The sequence below is a fragment of the Pristiophorus japonicus genome, chromosome 11 (genome assembly GCF_044704955.1).
Source record: "Pristiophorus japonicus isolate sPriJap1 chromosome 11, sPriJap1.hap1, whole genome shotgun sequence".
Lineage (NCBI taxonomy): Eukaryota > Metazoa > Chordata > Chondrichthyes > Pristiophoridae > Pristiophorus > Pristiophorus japonicus.
In genome coordinates, this window is record NC_091987.1 from 215,229,697 (window position 1) to 215,250,453 (window position 20,757).

Below are 20,757 nucleotides of genomic sequence, written 5' to 3' on the forward strand. Positions count from 1 at the left end.
TCCGCCATTCAACAAGATCATGGCTGATCTGGCCATGGACTCAGCTCCACTTACCCGCCCGCTCCCCGTAACCCTTAATTCCCTTATTGGTTAAAAATCTATCTGTGACTTGAATACATTCAATGAGCTAGCCTCAACTGCTTCCTTGGGCAGAAAATTCCACAGATTCACAACCCTCTGGGAAAAGAAATTCCTTCTCAACTCGGTTTTAAATTGGCTCCCCCGTATTTTGAGGCTGTGCCCCCTAGTTCTAGTCTCCCCTACCAGTGGAAACAACCTCTCTGCCTCTATCTTGTCTATCCCTTTCATTATTTTAAATGTTTCTATAAGATCACCCCTCATCCTTCTGAACTCCAATGAGTAAAGACCCAGTCTATTCAATCTATCATCATAAGGTAACCCCCTCATCTCCGGAATCAGCCGAGTGAATCGTCTCTGTACCCCCTCCAAAGCCAGTATATCCTTCCTTAAGTAAGGTGACCAAAACTGCACTCAGTACTCCAGGTGCGGCCTCACCAATACCCTATACAGTTGTAGCAGGACCTCCTTGCTTTTGTACTCCATCCCTCTCACAATGAAGGCCAACATTCCATTCGCCTTCCTGATTACCTGCTGCACCTGCAAACTAACTTTTTGGGATTCATGCACAAGGATGTAAATGTCTGGTGTGTCATCCAGGTCGGGTGGCACCGATTAATGCTTTATGTTTTGCAGATAAACTCCAAAAAGAGTTTCATGCACAAGGACCCCCAGGTCCCTCTGCACCACAGCATGTTGTAATTTCTCCCCATTCAAATAATATTCCCTTTTACTGTTTTTTTCCCAAGGTGGATGACCTCACACTTTCCGACATTGTATTCCATCTGCCAAACCTTAGCCCATTCGCTTAACCTATCTAAATCTCTTTGCAGCCTCTCTGTGTCCTCTACACAACCCGCTTTCCCACTAATCTTTGTGTCATCTGCAAATTTTGTTACACTACACTCTGTCCCCTCTTCCACGTCATCTATGTATATTGTAAACAGTTGTGGTCCCAGCACCGATCCCTGTGGCCACCACTAACCACCGATTTCCAACCCGAAAAGGACCCATTTATCCCGACTCTCTGCTTTCTGTTAGCCAGCTAATTCTCTATTTATGCTAATACATTTCCTCTGACTCCGCGTACCTCTGTCTTCTGCAGTAACCTTTTGTGTGGCACCTTATCGAATGCCTTTTGAAAATCTAAATACACCACATCCATCGGTACACCTCTATCCACCATGCTCGTTATATCCTCAAAGAATTCCAGTAAATTAGTTAAACATGATTTCCCCTTCATGAATCCATGCTGTGTCTGCTTGATTGCACTATTCCTATCTAGATGTCCCGCTATTTCTTCCTTAATGATAGTTTCAAGCATTTTCCCCACTACAGATGTTAAACTAACCGGCCTATAGTTACCTGCCTTTTGTCTGCCCCCTTTTTTAAACAGAGGCGTTACATTAGCTGCTTTCCAATCCGCTGGTACCTCCCCAGAGTCCAGAGAATTTTGGTAGATTATAACAAATGCATCTGCAATAACTTCCGCCAGCTCTTTTAATACCCTGGGATGCATTTCATCAGGACCAGGGGACTTGTCTATCTTGAGTCCCATTAGCCTGTCCAGCACTACTCCCCTAGTGATAGTGATTGTCTCCAGGTTCTCCCTTCCCTCATTCCTGTGACCAGCAATTTCTGGCATGGTTTTTGTGTCTTCCACTGTGAAGACCGAAGCAAAATAATCGCCTCCAGTGCGCTCATGCAGCCTTCAGCCGTCTGAGGAAAAGAGTGTTTGAAGACCTGGCCCTCAAACCTACCACCAAGCTCATGATCTACAGGGACGTTGTAATACCCGCCCTCCTGTATGGATCTGAGGCACCTCAAGTCGCTGGAGATATATCACCAACGATGTCTCCGCAGGATCCTGCAAATCATCTGGGAGGACAGGCGCACCAACATTAGTGCCCTCGTCCAGGCTAACATCCCCAGCATTGAAGCACTGACCACACGCAATCAGCTTCACTGGGCAGGCCACATAGTTCGCATGCCAGATACGAGACTCCCTAAGCAAATGCTTTACGCAGAGCTCCTTCATGGTAAACAAGCCAAAGGTGGGCAGCCGAAGCGTTACAAGAACACACTCAAAGCTTCCCTGGTAAATTGCAACATCACCACTGACACCTGGGAGACCCTGGCTGAAGACCGCCCGAGGTGGAGAAAGTGGAGGACATTGAGTTCTTCGAGTCTCAATGCAAAGAGCGTGAAGAATGCAAGCGCAGACAACAGAAGGAACACGCGGCAAACCAGCCCTACCCACCCCTTCCCTCGACGAATGTCTGTCCCACCTGTGACAGGGTCTGTGGCGCTCGTATTGGACTGTTCAGCCACCAGAGAACTCACTTTGGGAGTGGAGGCAAGTCTTCCTCGATTCCGAGGGACTGCCTATGATGATGATGAAAGTCCATGTGTACTGGGAGCCCGCCGATATTTCACCAGGTTTCTATTGTTCTCGTGAGTCTGAACAGTTTGTTTCACTGAGGTAGGGAGGGCATCATAGCTGTACTTATTCCTGCCCACGCCTGACACTCAGACATGTGTACTTTCCACCTTGGGTCATTGGACACCCATCAGAAGTGCGAACACTTGTTGATTTGCTCCAGCTCAGGCGGCTGGGGCGAATTGTACTGCTCCAATTACCAACCCCGCTGAGGTCAGCTAACTCATTGGACACCCATCAGAAGTGCGAACACTTGTTGATTTGCTCCAGCTCAGGTGGCTGGGGCGAATTGTACTGCTCCAATTACCAACCCCGCTGAGGTCAGCTAACTCAACACCGACTGGTTGTCAAACCTGGGACCTTCTGGCTCATGCTATCATTACCAACTGAGCCATCGTGGAAGCCTTTTAATAGGTATTTGAATGCAAGTCGTACTTATCCACGAACAAATGAAGTGGATTAAATCTGACTAAATTTAGAATTGTTGCTCACCAATTAAATATAGAAGCAGGCAGGTATCACAGCAACCCAGCAGAGGAGAGAAGCTGTTCTCCGTGTGAATTAGCTGACATGGGACATGAGTTGCACCTGTTACTCCTAAGCCCCAAACACCACAATCTCCAGGAGCAGATGCTCTCAGCGATCCTGTTGAAAATAAACTAACAACAAGGGAATTGGCCTGTCATTATAAATTTCCACAACATTGAAACGAATACTGTTTTGTTTAATCTCTTTCCTTCCCCAAGGATTTTTAAAACAATATTTTCCTATATTATAAAAAATTAAAGACTCCGAACAAAATGAATTGATTGTAATGCTAGTTTAGTGACACTGTATCAGAATTAAGAAGCTGTTTTCCTGATCGGGAAGCCTTACCTACTTTTTGGTGGTGTTGAAAAGAAAGACTTGGATTTATATAGCGCCTTTCATGACCACCAGACGTCTTAAAGCACTTTACAGCCAATTAAGTGCTTTTGGGGTGTAGTCACTGTTGTAATGTGGGAAACGCAGCAGCCAACTTGCGCACAGCAAACTGCCACACACTGCAATGTGATAATGACCAGATATTCTGTTTCTGTTATGTGGATTGAGGGAAGAATGATAGCCACGCCATAGGCTCGTGAACATCCACCTGCACCACCAGAACAGGCAGACAGGGCTTTGATGTAATGTTTTATCCAAAGGAACTGCTTGATTTACCTCAACACTCTCTCTTTTACACTGTTGAGCTTTGGAGGCATCCTGCAATGTGAGCCTTGCCACTCTATTGGGGTTTCTCAATTAAAAATAGATGCCCCAGCTGTGGTGCAGCACGAGTAGTTCAGTCTATGTATCAACACATTGCGGTGTAGCAGTGTTTTTATTATTCATGGGATGTGGTTGACACTGGCAAGGCAGCATTTATTGCCCATTTCTAGTCGCTATGGGGCATTAAGCGTCAACCACCAAGAGTTGGACTGGAATCACATGTCGAGTTCGCAGGCTCCCTTCCCTCAAGTGAGCCAGTTGGGTTTTTACGATAATCTGACAGCTTTCATGCATTTTTTCTGCTGTCAGTCCCCAAATTACCTGATTTATCAAATTCAATTTGGCAACTTTCCATGGTTTTCACCACCACAAGACATCTTTACCAACAGGTCTGAGTTCCTTCCACCTGCCACACATGTAGAACACTGAAATTGTTGATATTACTACCTTACATACCCTGGAAGTTGAGGATAAACTAAGGTAACTGCTGTCCTGTTTATATTGGATAATGTGTTTGCATCAGCTTTGGGAGTGTAGTGGTTATGGTTCTGAACTATCAACCCAGAGTTTACAGGTTCCGTCTTAATGGTAAGTTGCAAATCAGTAGAAATTAATAAATCTGGTAATGTGTGGGCTCAACCCTGAATAAAATAACCATGAAAGTTACCAGATTGTCATAAAAATCCAACTGACTACCCTTACTCGGTATGACCTACATATAGGTTTGATGTTAACCCAGTCCATCTGGCGAAAACGATGTGGGTGGTGTTAAGTTGGCATGAGGGGATAGAGGAGTTTGTGCCGTATTCCTTTCTCCCACCATTTTAACGCCTGAATTCATTGAAATTAATTTCCTCAAGGGAATTCCCCTTAAAAGTACTGAACTTGTGTGTCAGGCTTATCAGGCCTTATCCATACAATGTTATCTCCAGATCTTTCTGATCAAAATATTCAAATTTAGGGAGCTGCTGATTAAACATCATATGAACTGCCCTAAGTGGAGGAAGAGCGCCCGGGAGGGTGTTGAGCACCTCGAGTCTTGTCGCCGAGAGCATGCAGAAATCAAGCGCAGGCAGCGGAAGGATCGTGCGGCAAACCAGACTCCCCACCCACCCTTTCCTTCAACCATTGTCTGTCCCACCTGTGACAGAGACTGTAATTCCCGTATTGGACTGTTCAGTCACCTGAGAACTCACTTTTGGAGTGGAAGCAAGTCTTCCTCGATTTCGAGGGACTGCCTATGATGATGATGATGATGATGATATGAATGCTATCCTACCCCATCCTTCCTTCCTTCTCTCTTTCATTTTATGGAACTAGCCAGTGAGCATATTGCTTTTCATTCAGGCTCCTTCAGGTGGTATAAGAAAGAATTGAAGAGTGAGGAATAGGACGCTGCTTAAAGTGCTTTCAATTTTGAAACTGTGAAACTTGCCTCAGAATCAGAGAAAAAAAAAAACATTTTTGCATTGATATATTCAAGAAACTAGATTCCCTCCCTAAACCTGTCCGCCTCTCCACATCTCTTTCTTCCTTTAAGATGCTCCTTAAAACCTACCCCTTTGACCAAGCACCTGTCCTAATTTCTCCTTGTGTGGCTCAAATTTATTTGTTTTGTCTGATAACGCTCCTGTGAAGCGCCTTGGGACGTTTTATTACTTAAAAGGCGCTATACATCATAAACGAAGCTAAGATTGGGAGGGGTCGAAGTCCAGATATGGCCGATTTGGCAGAGCAGTCTCCAATGCCACATTGCTGTCATGTCAGACTCAAAACCGCTATGTGATTGCAATCAGAATCTTAAAAGTTATGTTTAGTAAATTATTTGCAGTCAGTTTTGGTTGATCTTAAAGTGCCACTGGTACTATTTATATCATGTTCCTGCAGAATTTTAGCCATTGATCACACTTCAGAATCATAGTGTTACAGCACAGAAAAAGGCAATTAGGCCCTTCAAGTCTTGGCAAGGGTTTTTCTCACATGAGCCACATAGTCTGATCCTCCTCTCCTGTTTGCTTGCTTCCCAAATTATTTAATATTTAACTTTCAAATAACTTTGAGAAGAATTTAAGGACATTACTCCAATAATGGTTTGTGGCAGATTATTTCACATTCTACCCACTATATGTGTAAAGACATTTTTGTAACACCTTCTACAATGCTTTTTGTGATTATGATAATTTAAAAAAATATTCCCAGGATGTGGATGTCATTGGCAAGGCCGGCATTTATTGCCCATCCCTAATTGCCCTTGAGAAGGTGGTGGTGAGCCGCCTTCTTGAACTGCTGCAGTGAAGGTGCTCCCACAGTGCTGTTAGGGAGAGAGTTCCAGGATTTTGACCCATCGACGATGAAGGAACGGCCGATATATTTCCAATTCAGGATGGTGTGTGACTTGGAGGGGGACGTGGAGGTGGTGGTGTTCCCATGCGCCTGCTGCCCTTGTCCTTCTAGGTGGTAGAGGTCGCGGGTTTGGGAGGTGCTGGCGAAGAAGCCTTGGCGAGTTGCAGCAGTGCATCTTGTAGATGGTGCACACTGCAGCCACGGTGAGGTAGCCGGCTGGGTGCAAATCCCGTGTTGCCAACTTTAGACTGGCTAGTTCCACCTGGTGTACAGAGGAACATAGGAACAGGAGTAGGCCATTCAGTACTTTGAGCCTGTCCCACCATTGGATGATGGCTGATCTGATTCTTAACTCCATTTTCCTAACTTTGCTCCATATCCCTTGACGCCCTTACCCAACAAAAATCTATGATCTCAGTTGAAAGCTCCAGTTGACCTCAGCATCTGCAGCCCAGGGGAGAAATTTCCATATTTCCACTACCAGTTGCTTGAAGAAGTGCTTCCTGATTTTTCTCCTGAATGGCCGAGCTCTAACTTTAAGATTATACCCCCTTGTTCTGGACTCTTCCCCCTTCCTATCGAATCCCTTTAACATTTTAAACACATAATTTTTCTAAATCAGGGGAATGCAAGCCAGATTTATGCAACCTCCCCTCATAATTTAACACTTCTTTTAACAGCCAGAATCTTACTCTTGCCATTATCTCCATGTTAGTAGCTGTGTTGTGCCAATTCTTACTTTAATCTTGAGAAGCTGGGGTGGTTCTCCTCAAAGCAGAGAAGGTTAAAGGGGAGATTTAATAGAGGTGTTCAAAATTATGAAGAATTTTGAATAAAGAAGGATAAACTGTTGGCAGTGGCATGAGGGTTGGTGACTAGAGGTCACAGATTTAAGATAGTTGGCAAAAGAACCAGAGGCGGAGATGAGGAGAATTTATTTTTCGCAGTGAGTTCTTATGATCTGGAATGTACTTCCTGAAAGGGTGTTGGAAGCAGATTCAATGGTAACTTCCAAAAGGGAATTGGATGTAGGGAAAAAAATTGCAAGTCTATGGGGAAAGAGCAGGGAGAGTGGGGCTAACTGGACAGCTCATTCAAAGAGCCGGTATGATATACTGTAAGATTCTAACTGATGCTAAATAGACCAAGATAAAAGGATGAGATAAAAAAGACTACATTCTGATAGCATCTTTCATGACCTCAGGATGTCCCAAAGCGCTTTACAGCCAATGAAGTACAGTTTGAAGTGTACTCGCTGTTGTCGTGTAGGAAGCGTGGCAGCCAATTTGTGCACAGTAAGCTCCCACACATAACAATGAGATAAAGGACCAGATAATCTGTTTTTGGGATGTTGATAGAGGGATAAATATTGGCAGGGACACCTGGGAGAGCTCCCCTGCTCTTCTCCAAAATAGTGCCATGGGATCTTTTGTGTCCACCCGAGAGAGCAGACGGGGCCTCGGTTTAACGTCCAATTCCCTTTTGGAAGTTACCATTGAATCTGCTTCCAACACCCTTTCAGGAAGTACATTCCAGATCATAAGAACTCACTGAGAAAAATAAATTCTCATCTCCGCCTCTGGTTCTTTTGCCAACTATCTTAAATCTGTGACCTCTAGTCACCAACCCTCCTGCCACTGCCAACAGTTTATCCTTCTTTGTTCAAAATTATTCAAAATCCTTCATAATTTTGAACACCTCTATTAAATCTCCCCTTTAACCTTCTCTGCTTTGAGGAGAACCATCCCAGCTTCTCAAGATTAAAGTAAGAGTTGGCACAACACAGCTACTACCATGGAGATAATGCCAAGAGTAAGATTCTGGCTGTTAAAAGAAGTGTTAAATAATATGGGGAGGTTGCCCCTCCGACAGTGCGACACTCCCTCAGTACTGCCCCTCCGACAGTGCGGCACTCCCTCAGTACTGCCCCTCCGACAGTGCGGCACTCCCTCAGTACTGCCCCTCCGACAGTACAGCGCTCCCTCAGTACTGCCCCTCCGACAGTGCGGCACTCCCTCAGTACTGCCCCTCCGACAGTGCGACACTCCCTCAGTACTGCCCCTCCGACAGTGCGGCACTCCCTCAGTACTGCCCCTCCGACAGTGCGACACTCCCTCAGTACTGCCCCTCCGACAGTGCGGCACTCCCTCAGTACCGCCCCTCCGACAGTGCGACACTCCCTCAGCACTGCCCCTCCGACAGTGCGACACTCCCTCAGTACCGCCCCTCCGACAGTGCGGCACTCCCTCAGTACTGTCCCTCCGACAGTGCGGCACTCCCTCAGTACTGCCCCTCCGACAGTGCGGCACTCCCTCAGTACTGCCCCTCCGACAGTGCGGCGCTCCCTCAGCACTGCCCCTCCGACAGTGCGGCACTCCCTCAGTACTGCCCCTCCGACAGTGCGGCGCTCCCTCAGCACTGCCCCTCCGACAGTGCGGCACTCCCTCAGTACTGCCCCTCCGACAGTGCGGCGCTCCCTCAGCACTGCCCCTCCGACAGTGCGGCACTCCCTCAGTACTGCCCCTCCGACAGTGCGGCGCTCCCTCAGCACTGCAGGGGAAAAGTAAGAGCCTGATTTTTGTGCTCAAGTACCTGTAGCGGGGACTTGAACCAACAACCTGGAGACTCCGAGGTGAGAGGGCTGGCCCCTGAGGTAGGAAAGCGGCGTAAATCTGAAAGGAAGAATAAAGCTGCAGACGCACAGCACGGTCCGGGGCGCGGGAGAGCAGCGAGGGCGTCAGATGGCGGAGGGGCGGGGGCCTGAGGGGCTGATTGACAGCTCACCATGCGCACGCGCAGCCACCCGGCCGTCGGTGCCCGCACGCGGCCACTGATTGACAGCTAAACCCCGCCCCTCCCGTTTCTAAACTCTGCCCCACCCCCCGTCCCCGCTCGCTCCTACCTCCGCGCAGCCGCACACCGTCCATTCTCACCCGTTGGGGGACCCGCCGGCGGAGGAATGCTTGACTGAAAGCCAAACCACGCCCTCATTTCTAAACCCCGCCCACCCGCACTGCTCCGCGCACGCGCCCTTCCATTCCCCCGACCGTTGGTGGCAGCTCGCGCGGGGGGGGGGGGGGAGGGATGATTGATTGATTGGCTGACTGCTAAACCCCGCCCCCATGGGGTCCAAACCCAGAACTCCGCCCCCTCCCGCCCGTTGGTGGCAGCGCGCAGAGGGATGATTGACAGCTCAGTCCCCGCCCATATCCAGCCTGCCGCCGCTGCTCCTTCCAGAAGCAGCCAGCGAGTTAAAGGGGCGGGCGTGAGGGGAGCTGGGGGAAATAAATCAGCCGTCAGAAAACAACAAGACGAAGCAACGCGCACACACACACACACCACATTAACGCCGCTCAGCACCAAGATGGCGGGCGGAGCGGGAGCCTGCTGGCGCCTGGCGGCTCTCCTGCAACTGTTGGCCGCCCTGGGCTGGGCTCGGCGGCCGCCCCTCGGCCTGCGGACGCTGTACCTGGGCGGCGGGCCGGCCGCCGAGCCGCAGGAGCGGGGGGTCGTCACCCTGGCGGCCGGCCTCGGCGAGCGAGGTGCGGGCACGGCGTACGGCGGACATGCCCGGCGGTGGCGCAGGAGCGCAGGCGACAAGGAGCAGCTGCAGCTCTTCGGGCAGGTACAGGCACCGCGCCGGTATCCGCAACCCGCCTCCCCGTGTCTGTGTCGGAGGGGCAGTGCTGAGGGAGCGCTGCACTGTCGGAGGGGCAGTGCTGAGGGAGCGCCGCACTGTCGGAGGGGCAGTGCTGAGGGAGCGCCGCACTGTCGGAGGGGCAGTGCTGAGGGAGCGCCGCACTGTCGGAGGGGCAGTGCTGAGGGAGTGCCGCACTGTCGGAGGGGCAGTGCTGAGGGAGCGCCGCACTGTCGGAGGGGCAGTGCTGAGGGAGTGCCGCACTGTCGGAGGGGCAGTGCTGAGGGAGCGCCGCACTGTCGGAGGGGCAGTGCTGAGGGAGTGCCGCACTGTCGGAGGGGCAGTACTGAGGGAGCGCCGCACTGTCGGAGGGGCAGTACTGAGGGAGCGCCGCACTGTCGGAGGGGCAGTACTGAGGGAGCGCCGCACTGTCGGAGGGGCAGTGCTGAGGGAGCGCCGCACTGTCGAAGGGGCAGTGCTGAGGGAGTGCCGCACTGTCGGAGGGGCAGTGCTGAGGGAGTGCCGCACTGTCGGAGGGGCAGTGCTGAGGGAGTGAGTCTTTTGGATGAGATGTTAAACTGAGGCCCCTTCTGCGCTCTCAGGCGTACAGTAATGATCCCATGGCACTATTTAGAAGAGGAGCAGGGGCGTTCTCACCGGTGTCCTGGCCAATATTAATCCCTCAAATCAGCATCACTAAAATAAACAGATTATCTGATCATTATCACATTGTTGCTTGTGGGAGCTTGCTTTGCGAAAATGGGCTGCTGCGTTTCCTACAGTACAACAGTGACTGCACTTTAAAAAGTTCTTCATTGGCTGTAAAGTGCTTTGTGCTATATAAATGCGAGTCTTAATTGCAAATTGCATTCCTGTAAATTTTAACTCTGTATTGCATACAGAGGTTATTGGCACTATCTGTGTGCATTGTTTTACATGGTTTGAAGATACATGCAATTACTCTTTTTAAAATTTTGCTTTTACACTTATTACTAAATCTCTTTCCCACCCCCCCCAAATTAAAATTGAAATCAAAATTTTAATCTGTTTACTAAATCATAGCCATCATCATAGGCAGTCCCTTGAAATCGAGGAAGACTTGCTTCCACTTTCAAAATGAGTTCTTCGGTGACTGAACAGTCCAATTCGGGAATTACAGTCTCTGTCACTAGTGGTACAGACAGTCGTTGAAGGAAATCCATTATATCAGGAGAATTATTGCAAAGTATTAGTTTTAAGCCCTCGGTTACATATAGCAAATGAAATGTTTTGTTACAGGAGCAAAAATGGCTTGTACATTTTCATTTTTTCTAAAGTGACATTGATGTATTTATGCAGGTATCACCTAGATTTTTTTATTTAGAGGTGAGGGGGTGTCATTGCAGGCTAGATATATTTTATTTTGACACATGGTTTTGTGGAGCATAGACCAGTTGGGCCAAATGGCCAGTTTCTGTGCTGTAGATTTTATATAACTCTAAAGTTAGACGCACTTTTAATGGAACAAGCATTAGCAACATTGAAACTTGTGATTCTAGACCCTAAGTTCCTGTTTTGTTTTAGTTGATTATGTAATCAAATATTTTGAGCAAAAAGGCCATTCAACATCTGGCTTTAGACATCTCCTGATGTAGTTGATAAATTTCTAATGCACAACATATTTTAAAATTTCCTCTTTAAATGGATTACAACGCTGTATATTTCCCGGGAATATACCCGTGGTTTTGGCCTGCACACCTATTTTGAGAGTTTAGGAAGATAGGGCCACGTAGTATTCTGTCAAACAGCTGATGTCACAAAACCACGGGGTATATTCCGGGAAATATACTGCGTTGTAATCCATTTAAAGAGGAAATGTTGAAATATGTTATGCACTAGAAATTTATCAACTATGTCGTTGAAGGGCTTTTCTGCAATAACTTGAAATGAATTTTACTACTGGTTTCACATCGCTCAAAATAGTTGATTACATAAACAACCAAAACAAAACATGAACGTAGGGCCTAGAACCATAATTTTTGTATTAAAGGCCGATTTCTTATTGGTTGTATGTATGATGTGTGAAAATTAAAGCGCACTACCGGACATTTTTAACTAACTGAAGGCTCCTGAAAGAAAATGTGAAGTTGCTGCACTCCATTTAAAAAAAAATAATAATAATATTTTGCGATGAACAGCTTTACCTGTTTGAAATACATTCAAAAAATTTATTTTTTAAGCGATAGTCGATTATTGGTGTGCCACAGAACTTGCAGGAACAACATAGGTTAAATTTGCATTCGTCAGATATTGGACTGAAAGGCCCGAAGTTTCCACATGATTTGCTCCTGATTTTTAGGAGCAACTGGTGTAGAACGGAGTATCTTAGAAATCGGAATTTTCCACATTTAGGGCCCAAGTTTTCACACGATAAAAAACAGGCGCCCCTCCGAGCTGGGCGCTGTTTTTCGCGCCTAAAACAGCGCCGGAAAAAAAACCGCGCGATTCTGGAGCGTCCTGCAGCTCCTTGTCTGTTTGGGGCGGAGCCTACACTCGCGCCGATTTTGTAAGTGGGAGGGGGCGGGTACCATTTAAATGAGTTTTTTTCCTGCCGGCAACGCTGCGCGTGCGCGTTGGAGCGTTCGCGCACGCGCAGTGTGAAGGAAACATTGGCACTCGGCCATTTTTGTAGTTCTTTGTAGCTGTTTAATTTTTGAACATTTTTTAATAAAAGCACATTGCCATCAGCACTGAGGCTTCTTGCAGCCTTGTCACTGTCTCCTCCCCCCCCCCCCCCCGGCGGGAACGAACGGCTGTTTCCTTCCCCAACCCCTGCGGGAACGAACGCCTGCAGCATTCTCCTTGGCTGAAGCACTTTCACACAGGTAGGAAGATGGTTTATTTAATCTTTTATTTGCTTATAAATGTTTATTCAGGTTGGATTTATTTGTATAATATTTGTAGAAGTATAAATAAGGATTTATTATAGAATTTAATGACTTCCCTTCCCTCCCCCCCCCCCCCCCCCACCTCGTTCTGGACGCCTAATTTGTAACCTGCGCCTGATTTTTTTAATGTGTAGAACAGGTTTTTTCAGTTCTACAAAAATCTTCACTTGCTGCATTCTAAGTTAGTTTGGAGTACGTTTTCACTGTGGAAACTTTGAAATCAGGCGTCAGTGGCCGGACACGCCCCTTTTGAAGAAAAAATTCTGTTCCAAAGTGGAACTGTTCTACCTGACTAGAACTGCAGAAATAAAAATGTGGAGAATTGCGATTTCTAAGATAGTCCGTTCTCCACCAGTTGCTCCTAAAAATCAGGCGCAAATCATGTGGAAACTTGGGGCACTTAGTTTCCTCCAGTTCTAGTCAGGTGGAACAGTTTCACTTTGGAACTGAACTTTTTTTTCAAAAGAGGGCGTGTCCGGCCACTGATGCCTGATTTCAAAGTTTCCACAGTGAAAATGTACTCCAAACTAACTTAGAATGGAGTAAGTGAAGATTTTTGTACGCTTGAAAAAACTTGTCTACACTTTAAAAAATCAGGCGCAGGTTACAAATTAGGTGTAGGGAACGAGGTGGGGGGGGGAAGGGAAGTCATTAAATTCTACAATCAATCCTTAGTTATACTTATACAAATATTATACAAATAAATCCAACCTGAATAAAAATTTATAAGCAAAGAAAAGATTAAATAAACCATGTTCCTACCTGTGTGAAAGTGCTTCAGGCAGGCCTTTCAGGCAGCGGTGTGGCGTCAGTGTCTCGACGGCAGCGGCAGGCAGCAAGCAGCCTTCGAGCTGAGCTGCGGTGCTTGAGGCAGTCCTTCATTCCCCGCGAAGATGCAGCACCCGGATGGACTTGAGGCCATTCGGCCATGGGATTGCAGCGGCGTCAGTGGCTGGTCGGGAGCCAAAGAAAGAACAGCAGCAGCCTTCGGGCTGTGAGGGGGACTGACTGAGGCTATTTGGACAGGGAGAGGCAGCCACATCGACATCTTTATATTTAAATTTGCAGAATGGGTGCACCACATATTATGCAATGGTTTGCTTCCTCATGCAAGAAATTCTTTGTTCTTGGTGGAAGTTGATCCATTGCAAAGTTGAATTGGCACTTTTATTTCTCCAAACATACAGTCCTTAATTTGCAGGCACCGGTTCTGCAAGTTTAGCAGTGAAAAGCTGAACTCACTGATTTCAGCAGGTGATTTATTCAGCAGTGCTGCTAAAAGCACTCCCTCACACAGAAATATCAAGAAAATTTAAATACAAGCCTTTGCAGGGGTCCAAGAAACAAATCTTCACTTTTTCTGCAGTACTTTTAAAAATGGCCGAGTGCCAATGTTTACTTCAGACTGCGCGAACGCTCCAACGCGCATGCGCAGGGTTGCCGGCACCAAGAAGCCTCATTTCAATTGTACCCGCCCCCTCCTACTTACAAAATCGGCGCGAGTGGTAGGCATCGAAGGAGCTCGAATACCGCCCAGCTCTGAGGTGCGCCTTTTTCACCGCGTGTGGAAACTTGGGGCCATTGAATCCAGAAGTGACTTTTGGATAACACAGTATAGGACTCTTCCTGTAATCATTATTTTAGAGTGGTACAATATTGTGAAATAAGAGATGATGTGGTAGTTCTATTAAAAGATATTTTAATCTTTTAACAGCAGCCCTGCTCCACACTCCTTTCCCCTGACCCCTGTGCTGACTGAAATGATAAGTTTATTGATGTCCCTGTGGCTGTCAGAGTACTATTATCTGATCTAGAAGCAATTTCACTTTCATTAGCACTAAAATTTAAGGATTGCTGGTGTCCAGCCGTGTCTCAGTTGGTCGCACCCTTTCCTCCTGAGTCGGAAGGTTGTGGGTTCAAGTCCCGTTCCAGAAACTAGAGTTCAAAAATCTAGGTTGACACTCCCAGTGCAGTACTGAGGGATCGCAGCACTGTCAGAGGTGCCATCTTTTGGATGAGACGTTAAAACGAGGCCCTGTCTGCGCTTTCGGGTGGATGTAAAAGATCCCATGGCACTATTTCGAAGAGCTGGTGAGTTCTCTCCAGTGTCCTGGGGACAATATTTATCCCTCAATCAACATAAGATTATCTGGTCATTATCACATCGCTGGTTGTGGAAGCTTGCTGTGCGCAAATTGGTTGCTGCGTTTCCTACATTGCAACAGTGACTACACTCCAAAAAGTATTTCATTAACTGTAAAGCGCTTTGGGACATAAGAACATAAGAAATAGGAGTAAGGTATACGGTCCCTCGAGCCTGCTCCGCCATTTAATACGATCATGGCTGATCCGATCATGGACTCGGGTCCACTTCCCTACCCGCTCCCCATAACCCTTTATTCCCTTATCAGTTAAGAAACTGTCTATCTCTGTCTTAAATTTATTCAATGACACAATTTCCACCGCTCTCTGAGGCAGCAAATTCCACAGATTTCAACCCTCTGAGAGAAGAAATTCCTCCTCATGGTTTTAAATAGGCAGACCCTTATTCTAAGTTTATGCCCCCAAGTTCTCGGTCTTCCCCTATCAGTGGAAATATCCTCTCTGCATCGACCTTGTCAAGCCCCCTCATAATCTTATACGTTTTGATAAAATCACCTCTCATTCTTTTAATTCCAATGAGTAGAGGCCCAACCTACTCAACCTTTCTTCATACGTCAACTCCCTCATCTTTGGAATCAACCTAGTGAACCTTCTCTGAAATGCCTCCAAAACAAGTATATCCTTTCTTAAATATGGAAACTAAAACTGTACGCAGCATTCTAGGTGTGGTCTCACCAATACCCTGTAGCAAAACTTCCCTGCTTTTATACTCCATCCCCTTTGCAATAAAGGTCAAGATATCATTGGCCTTCCTGATCACTTGCTGTCCCTGCATACTATTCTTTTGTGTTTCATGCACCAGGACCCCCAGGTCCTGCTGTACTGCGGCACTTTGCAAAATTTCTCCATTTAAATAATAACTTGCTCCTCGATTTTTTTTTTTCTGCTGAAGTGCATGACCTCACACTTTCCAACATTATACTCCATCTGCCAATTTTTGCCCACACACTTAGCCTGTCTATGTCCTTTTGCAGATTTTGTGTGTCCTCCTCACACATTGCTTTTCCTCCCATCTTTGTATCGTCAGCAAACCTGGCTATATTACACTCTGTCCCGTCATTCAAGTTGTTAATATAGATTGTAAATAGTTGGGGTCCCAGCATTGATCCCTACAGCACCCCACTAGTTACTGATTGCCAACCCGAGAATGAATCATTTATTGCGACTCTGTTTTCTGTTAGTTAGCCAATCCTCTATCCATGCTAATATATTACCCCCAACCCTGTGAACTTTTATCTTGTGCAGTAACCTATTATGTGGCACATTGTCAAATGCTTCTGGAAGTCGAAATACACCACATCCACTGGTTCTCCTTTATCCACCCTGTTCGTTACATCCTCACAGAATTTCAACAAATTTGTCAAACATGACTTTCCCCTTCATAAATCAATGCTGACTCTGCCTGACTGAATCATGTTTTTCAAATGTCCTGCTACTGCTTCTTTAATAATGGACTCCAGCATTTTCCCAACCACAGATATTAGGCTAACTGGTCTATACTTTCCTGCTTTTTGTCTGCCTCCTTTTTTAAATAGAGGCATTACATTTGCAGTTTTACAATCTGCTGGGACTTCCCCAGAATCCAGGGACGTCTGGTGGTTGTGAAAGGTGCTATATAAATGCAAGTCTTTCTTTTCTTCCATTCTTCTTTTTTTTTTCCTCCCTCCCTCTCTTCTCTTTCTCCCCCCCCCCCCCCCCCCGTGCCCCCACCACACACACACCTCTCCCCTGCCACCCAAGCATTTCCCCATCAGCTCATGCCTTTTTAGAACAAGAAACAAGTATAGAAAAGGTAAATGGTTCTGATTAATCCCAGTGCATGAGATAGCTGTTTACTAATCCCAACATGTATGCTGGTGAGCTTTCTCGAGTATAATGCGAACGTTATGAAAAGACATATAACTTGCTTATGGCCTATTTAAATGTAAACTATAGAAAGAAAGACTTGGATTTTATAGTGTTTTTCACCACCACCGGATATCTGTGCTTTACAGCCAATGAAGTACTTTTGGAGTGTAGTCACTGTTGTAATGTATAGGGATTAAGATGAAAAATATAAGTGTTAAGGGTTATTTGCTTAATTCAAATTATATTGAAAGCAACAGAGTTCCCTTTAACAGTGATGCTTTCTTTAACTGAGGATATTACTAAAATAACAATCCTTCGGCAATTTACAAAGTAGCCATCAACCGCCATGCTTTATAACTTCTCTAAATTCTGACTGACTATTTTTTTCTCACACGCGGAGACCAGCATTGGTCTCTGTAGGTGGTAGAGCTTTCAAACGTACTCTTCACTTCTGTCCCTGAACTTTATCTTGCTGCGCATATCCCTTTCTGTCAAAATACTCCTGAAACTTATCTGTTTGATCCTCACCCCCTAACCCCGCCCTCTTCCCCACCCCCAACGGTGAAATGCTTTGGGATATTTTGCTAAGTTAAAAATGTTGTGTAATTACAAGTTAATATTAAGTGAGGATTACTGTGATGCCACAGAAATGCAGGTGGGGATTCCCTTGAGCTTTGATCTCATTCTGAAATGATCCTGGTAATGTTAGATTGAGATCAGGGCTTGAAAATAAACTCTGAATCTCCAAATAACTGAAGTTTTAGTAAATAATATATTCTTTTCAAGTTTTGTTCTTTGCCCATGAGCATCCAGTTTCTAAAAACCCATGAGGTATCTTAATGTGCTTGTGTGGTTCTGGACCATAGCAGTAGTGGAAGCCAGATCAATTTGCTGAAGTCCTGGTCTCAGTTGAACACTGGTGAAACAAAAATGACAGGTAATTTTAACCTAACCCGCCTCGCGGGAAGCTGAGAAATTGGGACGGACGCCTGTTCTGCACCATTTTACTCTCCAGTGACTTCTCCATCTAGTCTCGCACAACCTTCGAGAATGAAACGATTTTACAAGCTTTTTCTTGTCCTGATGTATTTTGTTTCTTCAGTGCAATATTCAGTGCAACAATACCGGCCTGATTTAATATAGCACAAACTGGTAAACTTGGCAAAATATATAGTGAGGAATTCTGCTTTTAGGAATACAGTAGTTGTCACGGGAAATCTTTTGCTTGTGATTCGATTTTATTTCCAATTTGAACTTGTATTCCATTCGTAAAGCAATTACACTTTTTAAGAAATCTATTCAAAAGTAGATGAAGATTGCTTGGTAATTTTAATAGTGGCGTTGTCCTTTTATCCTTTGAGTTTAAATCGGAGTCTGAATGTTTGTCCATTTTTTTTGACAATATTTTGATGGTATTTAGAATATTATTATATTGTCAAGTACATGATAACTGCAACTTGCATTTCTATGGTGCTTTTTACATAAGAATACTTAATTAAGGTGCTTCAAAGAGGAGGAAGAGATGTGAGGCATGCTGGGAGAGTTAGGAGAGGTGACCACATGCTTGATTAGGGTTGAGTTTTAAGAAAGGTAAGGAAATAGACCGAGGGCGTGGGGCGAAGATGGTTGAAGGCACTGCTACCAGTGGTGGAGTGCAAAGGCGAAGGGCTCGAGTATGAAAACTGGTGGCACAGGAGGGGAGGTAAGGCTGGAGTAGGTTGTTAGGGTAGAATCATAGAATGGTTGCAGAAGGGAAGAAGGTCATTTGGCCCGTCGAGCCCATGCCGACTTCCACTCTGCTACCCTTTCTCGTAGCCAATTTTTATCCTTCAGGTACTTATCCAACTCCTTTTTGAAAGATAAGATTGAGTCTGCCTCCACCACCTTTCAGGCCGGGCATCCCAACCACTCGCTGCGTAAAAAAAAGTTTTTTTTCTTGCATCGCTGTTGGTTCTTTTGTTAATCACCTTAAATCTGTGTCCTCTGGTTCTCAATACTTCTGCCAATGGGAACAGTTTCTCTCTAACTACTCTGTCCAGACCCCTCATGATTTTGAACACCTCTATCAAATCTCTCCTCTCAATCTTCTCTGCTCCAAGGAGAGTAACCCCAGCTTCTCCAGTCTATCAATGTAACTGAAGTGTCTCATTCCTGGAACCATTCTTGGAAATCTTTTCCGCATTGTCGCTTGAGGCCTTCACATCTTTCCTAAAATGTGGTGCCCAGAATTGGACACAGTACTCCAGTTGGGGCCGAACCAGTGTTTTATACATGTTCATCATGATTTCCACACTTTTGTACTCAATACCTCTATTTATGAGGTCTAGTATCCCATAATCCTTTTTAACTACTTTCTCAACCTGCCCTGCCACCTTAAGGATTTGTGCACATATACCCCCAGGTCTCTCTCTTCGTGCACCCACTTTAGGATTGTACCAATTGGTTTATATGTCCCCTCATTCATTCTACCAAAATGCTTCACTTCACAGTTTTTTTTTTCTGCTTTAAATTTCATCTGCCATGTGACCCATTTCACCAGTTTGTCTCAACTTCCTGAAGCATATCACTCTTCTCCTCACTGGTCACTATACTTCCAAGTTTTGTCTCATCTGCAAATTTTGTTAGGGAGAGGCTGTAGAGGAATTTGTACAAGAGGATGAGTAGTTTAAATTCAGTTCTTTCAGGGGCTCTGATGCCTGTATAAATTAGTGAGGAGGGGTTCAGGAGCAAGTGGAATATAGTGTGGGTTGCAGAATTTTGGATGAGTTGAAGTTCATGAAGTGAATGTTGATCCGTGAAGAAAAAAAGACTTGCATTTCTATAGCACCTTTCTCAACCACCGGATGTCCCAAAGTGCTTTTCAACCGATGAAATACTTTGAGGTGTAGTCACTGTTATAATGTGAGAATACACTAGAATCAACATACTGTGTGATGACAGTCATTCATAATTGGGGCTAGGGGAGGGGAAAGATATCCCATCCTTCAATGTTATAGGTTGCCCTTTTTATTGAAGTTCAGTCTAATCTTGGCTAGGATGCTAGTTGGAGTGTTCTGTTACCACTGAAGAGTGCATCGTCATTGGAATAGGAATTAAAATCTGCTCAGGTCAATTTTGTGCAGTGCACCTCTTGTTGCTGCATAATTGGAGGCTGTTGGCAACTGTAAATCAGGTTATTCTGCCTTCCCAGCTGAAGTTCAGTGAAAAAGGGGAGAAAGAGTAGAAAATTAGTTAAAAATGCCTTTAGTAACTTTTTTTGAATCTGTAAAGGAGGCTCTTTTGCCATGGAGTTAAAGAAATAAATAGGTAAATATTAATCCATGCATTTAACATTAATTATTAGTCTGTCAGTGAGTGAAGTCAATATAGTTGGCTGACTTTAAAGTTGGAGTTTCAGTAAATTATTGTCAGTGGTTTAAAAAAAAATCTAGCGCCACCAGGTGTATCAGTAAGCTATTCAGACTGGAAGGTCACAGACTTCATTCCTGGTTTGTTCTGCATGAGTTAATCTGGACTGGGATAGCAATTGGGGCACTGCAATATTCTTCAGTGCCTCTCGGCTTGGAAGGGATTAAAAATCAGCCAGGTTTCCAGTCTATCTTATCCAGTAACCACTGTCGAAAGATGTGTACGTGTGGATATTGGGTGAGGATAGGCTTAGGCTTCAGCTATGATGCCCTCAATAAATAAAGAGAGACCTGCATTTATACAGCGCCTTTCACAACCACCGGACTTCTCAAAGCGCTTTACAGCCAATGAAAATTTTTTGGAATGTAATCACTGTTGTAATGTGAGAAACATAGCAGCCAATTTGCGCACAGCAAGCTCCCACATACAGCAATGAGAAAATGACCAGATAATCTGTTTTTAGCAATGTTGATTGAGGGATAAATATTGGCTAAGACACCGGGAAGAACTCTCCTCTTCAAAATCGTGCCATGGGGTCTTTTATGTCCACCTACAGACGGGGCCTCGGTTTAACATCTCATCCGAAAGATGGCACCTCCGGCAGTGCAGTGCTCCCTCAGTACTGCACACCAATCGGCCTAGATTTATGGGATTTGAACCCACAA

The 20,757-nt window shown here is 45.6% G+C and overlaps 1 protein-coding gene and 1 long non-coding RNA gene across 4 annotated transcripts in view; one reads left to right on the forward strand and one right to left on the reverse strand.

Moving 5' to 3' along the window:
• LOC139276481 (uncharacterized) overlaps positions 1-8,860 on the reverse strand; it is a 32,882-nt gene extending 24,022 nt beyond the window's left edge. Inside the window, exons 1-2 of the long non-coding RNA XR_011595937.1 lie at positions 8,702-8,860; positions 3,011-3,177 (exon numbers count right to left, since the gene is read on the reverse strand). This is a non-coding gene — a long non-coding RNA (uncharacterized lncRNA). The remainder of the gene's footprint in view (positions 1-3,010; positions 3,178-8,701) is intronic.
• A 559-nt stretch (positions 8,861-9,419) lies between these two features.
• The window catches only part of sorl1 (sortilin-related receptor, L(DLR class) A repeats containing), a 221,278-nt gene continuing 209,940 nt past the window's right edge, over positions 9,420-20,757 (forward strand). For all 3 annotated transcript variants that reach the window (XM_070894543.1, XM_070894544.1, XM_070894545.1), the window contains exon 1: positions 9,420-9,734. In XM_070894543.1, the coding sequence (XP_070750644.1) occupies positions 9,474-9,734 (261 nt within the window). In that variant the 5' untranslated portion in view covers positions 9,420-9,473. The remainder of the gene's footprint in view (positions 9,735-20,757) is intronic.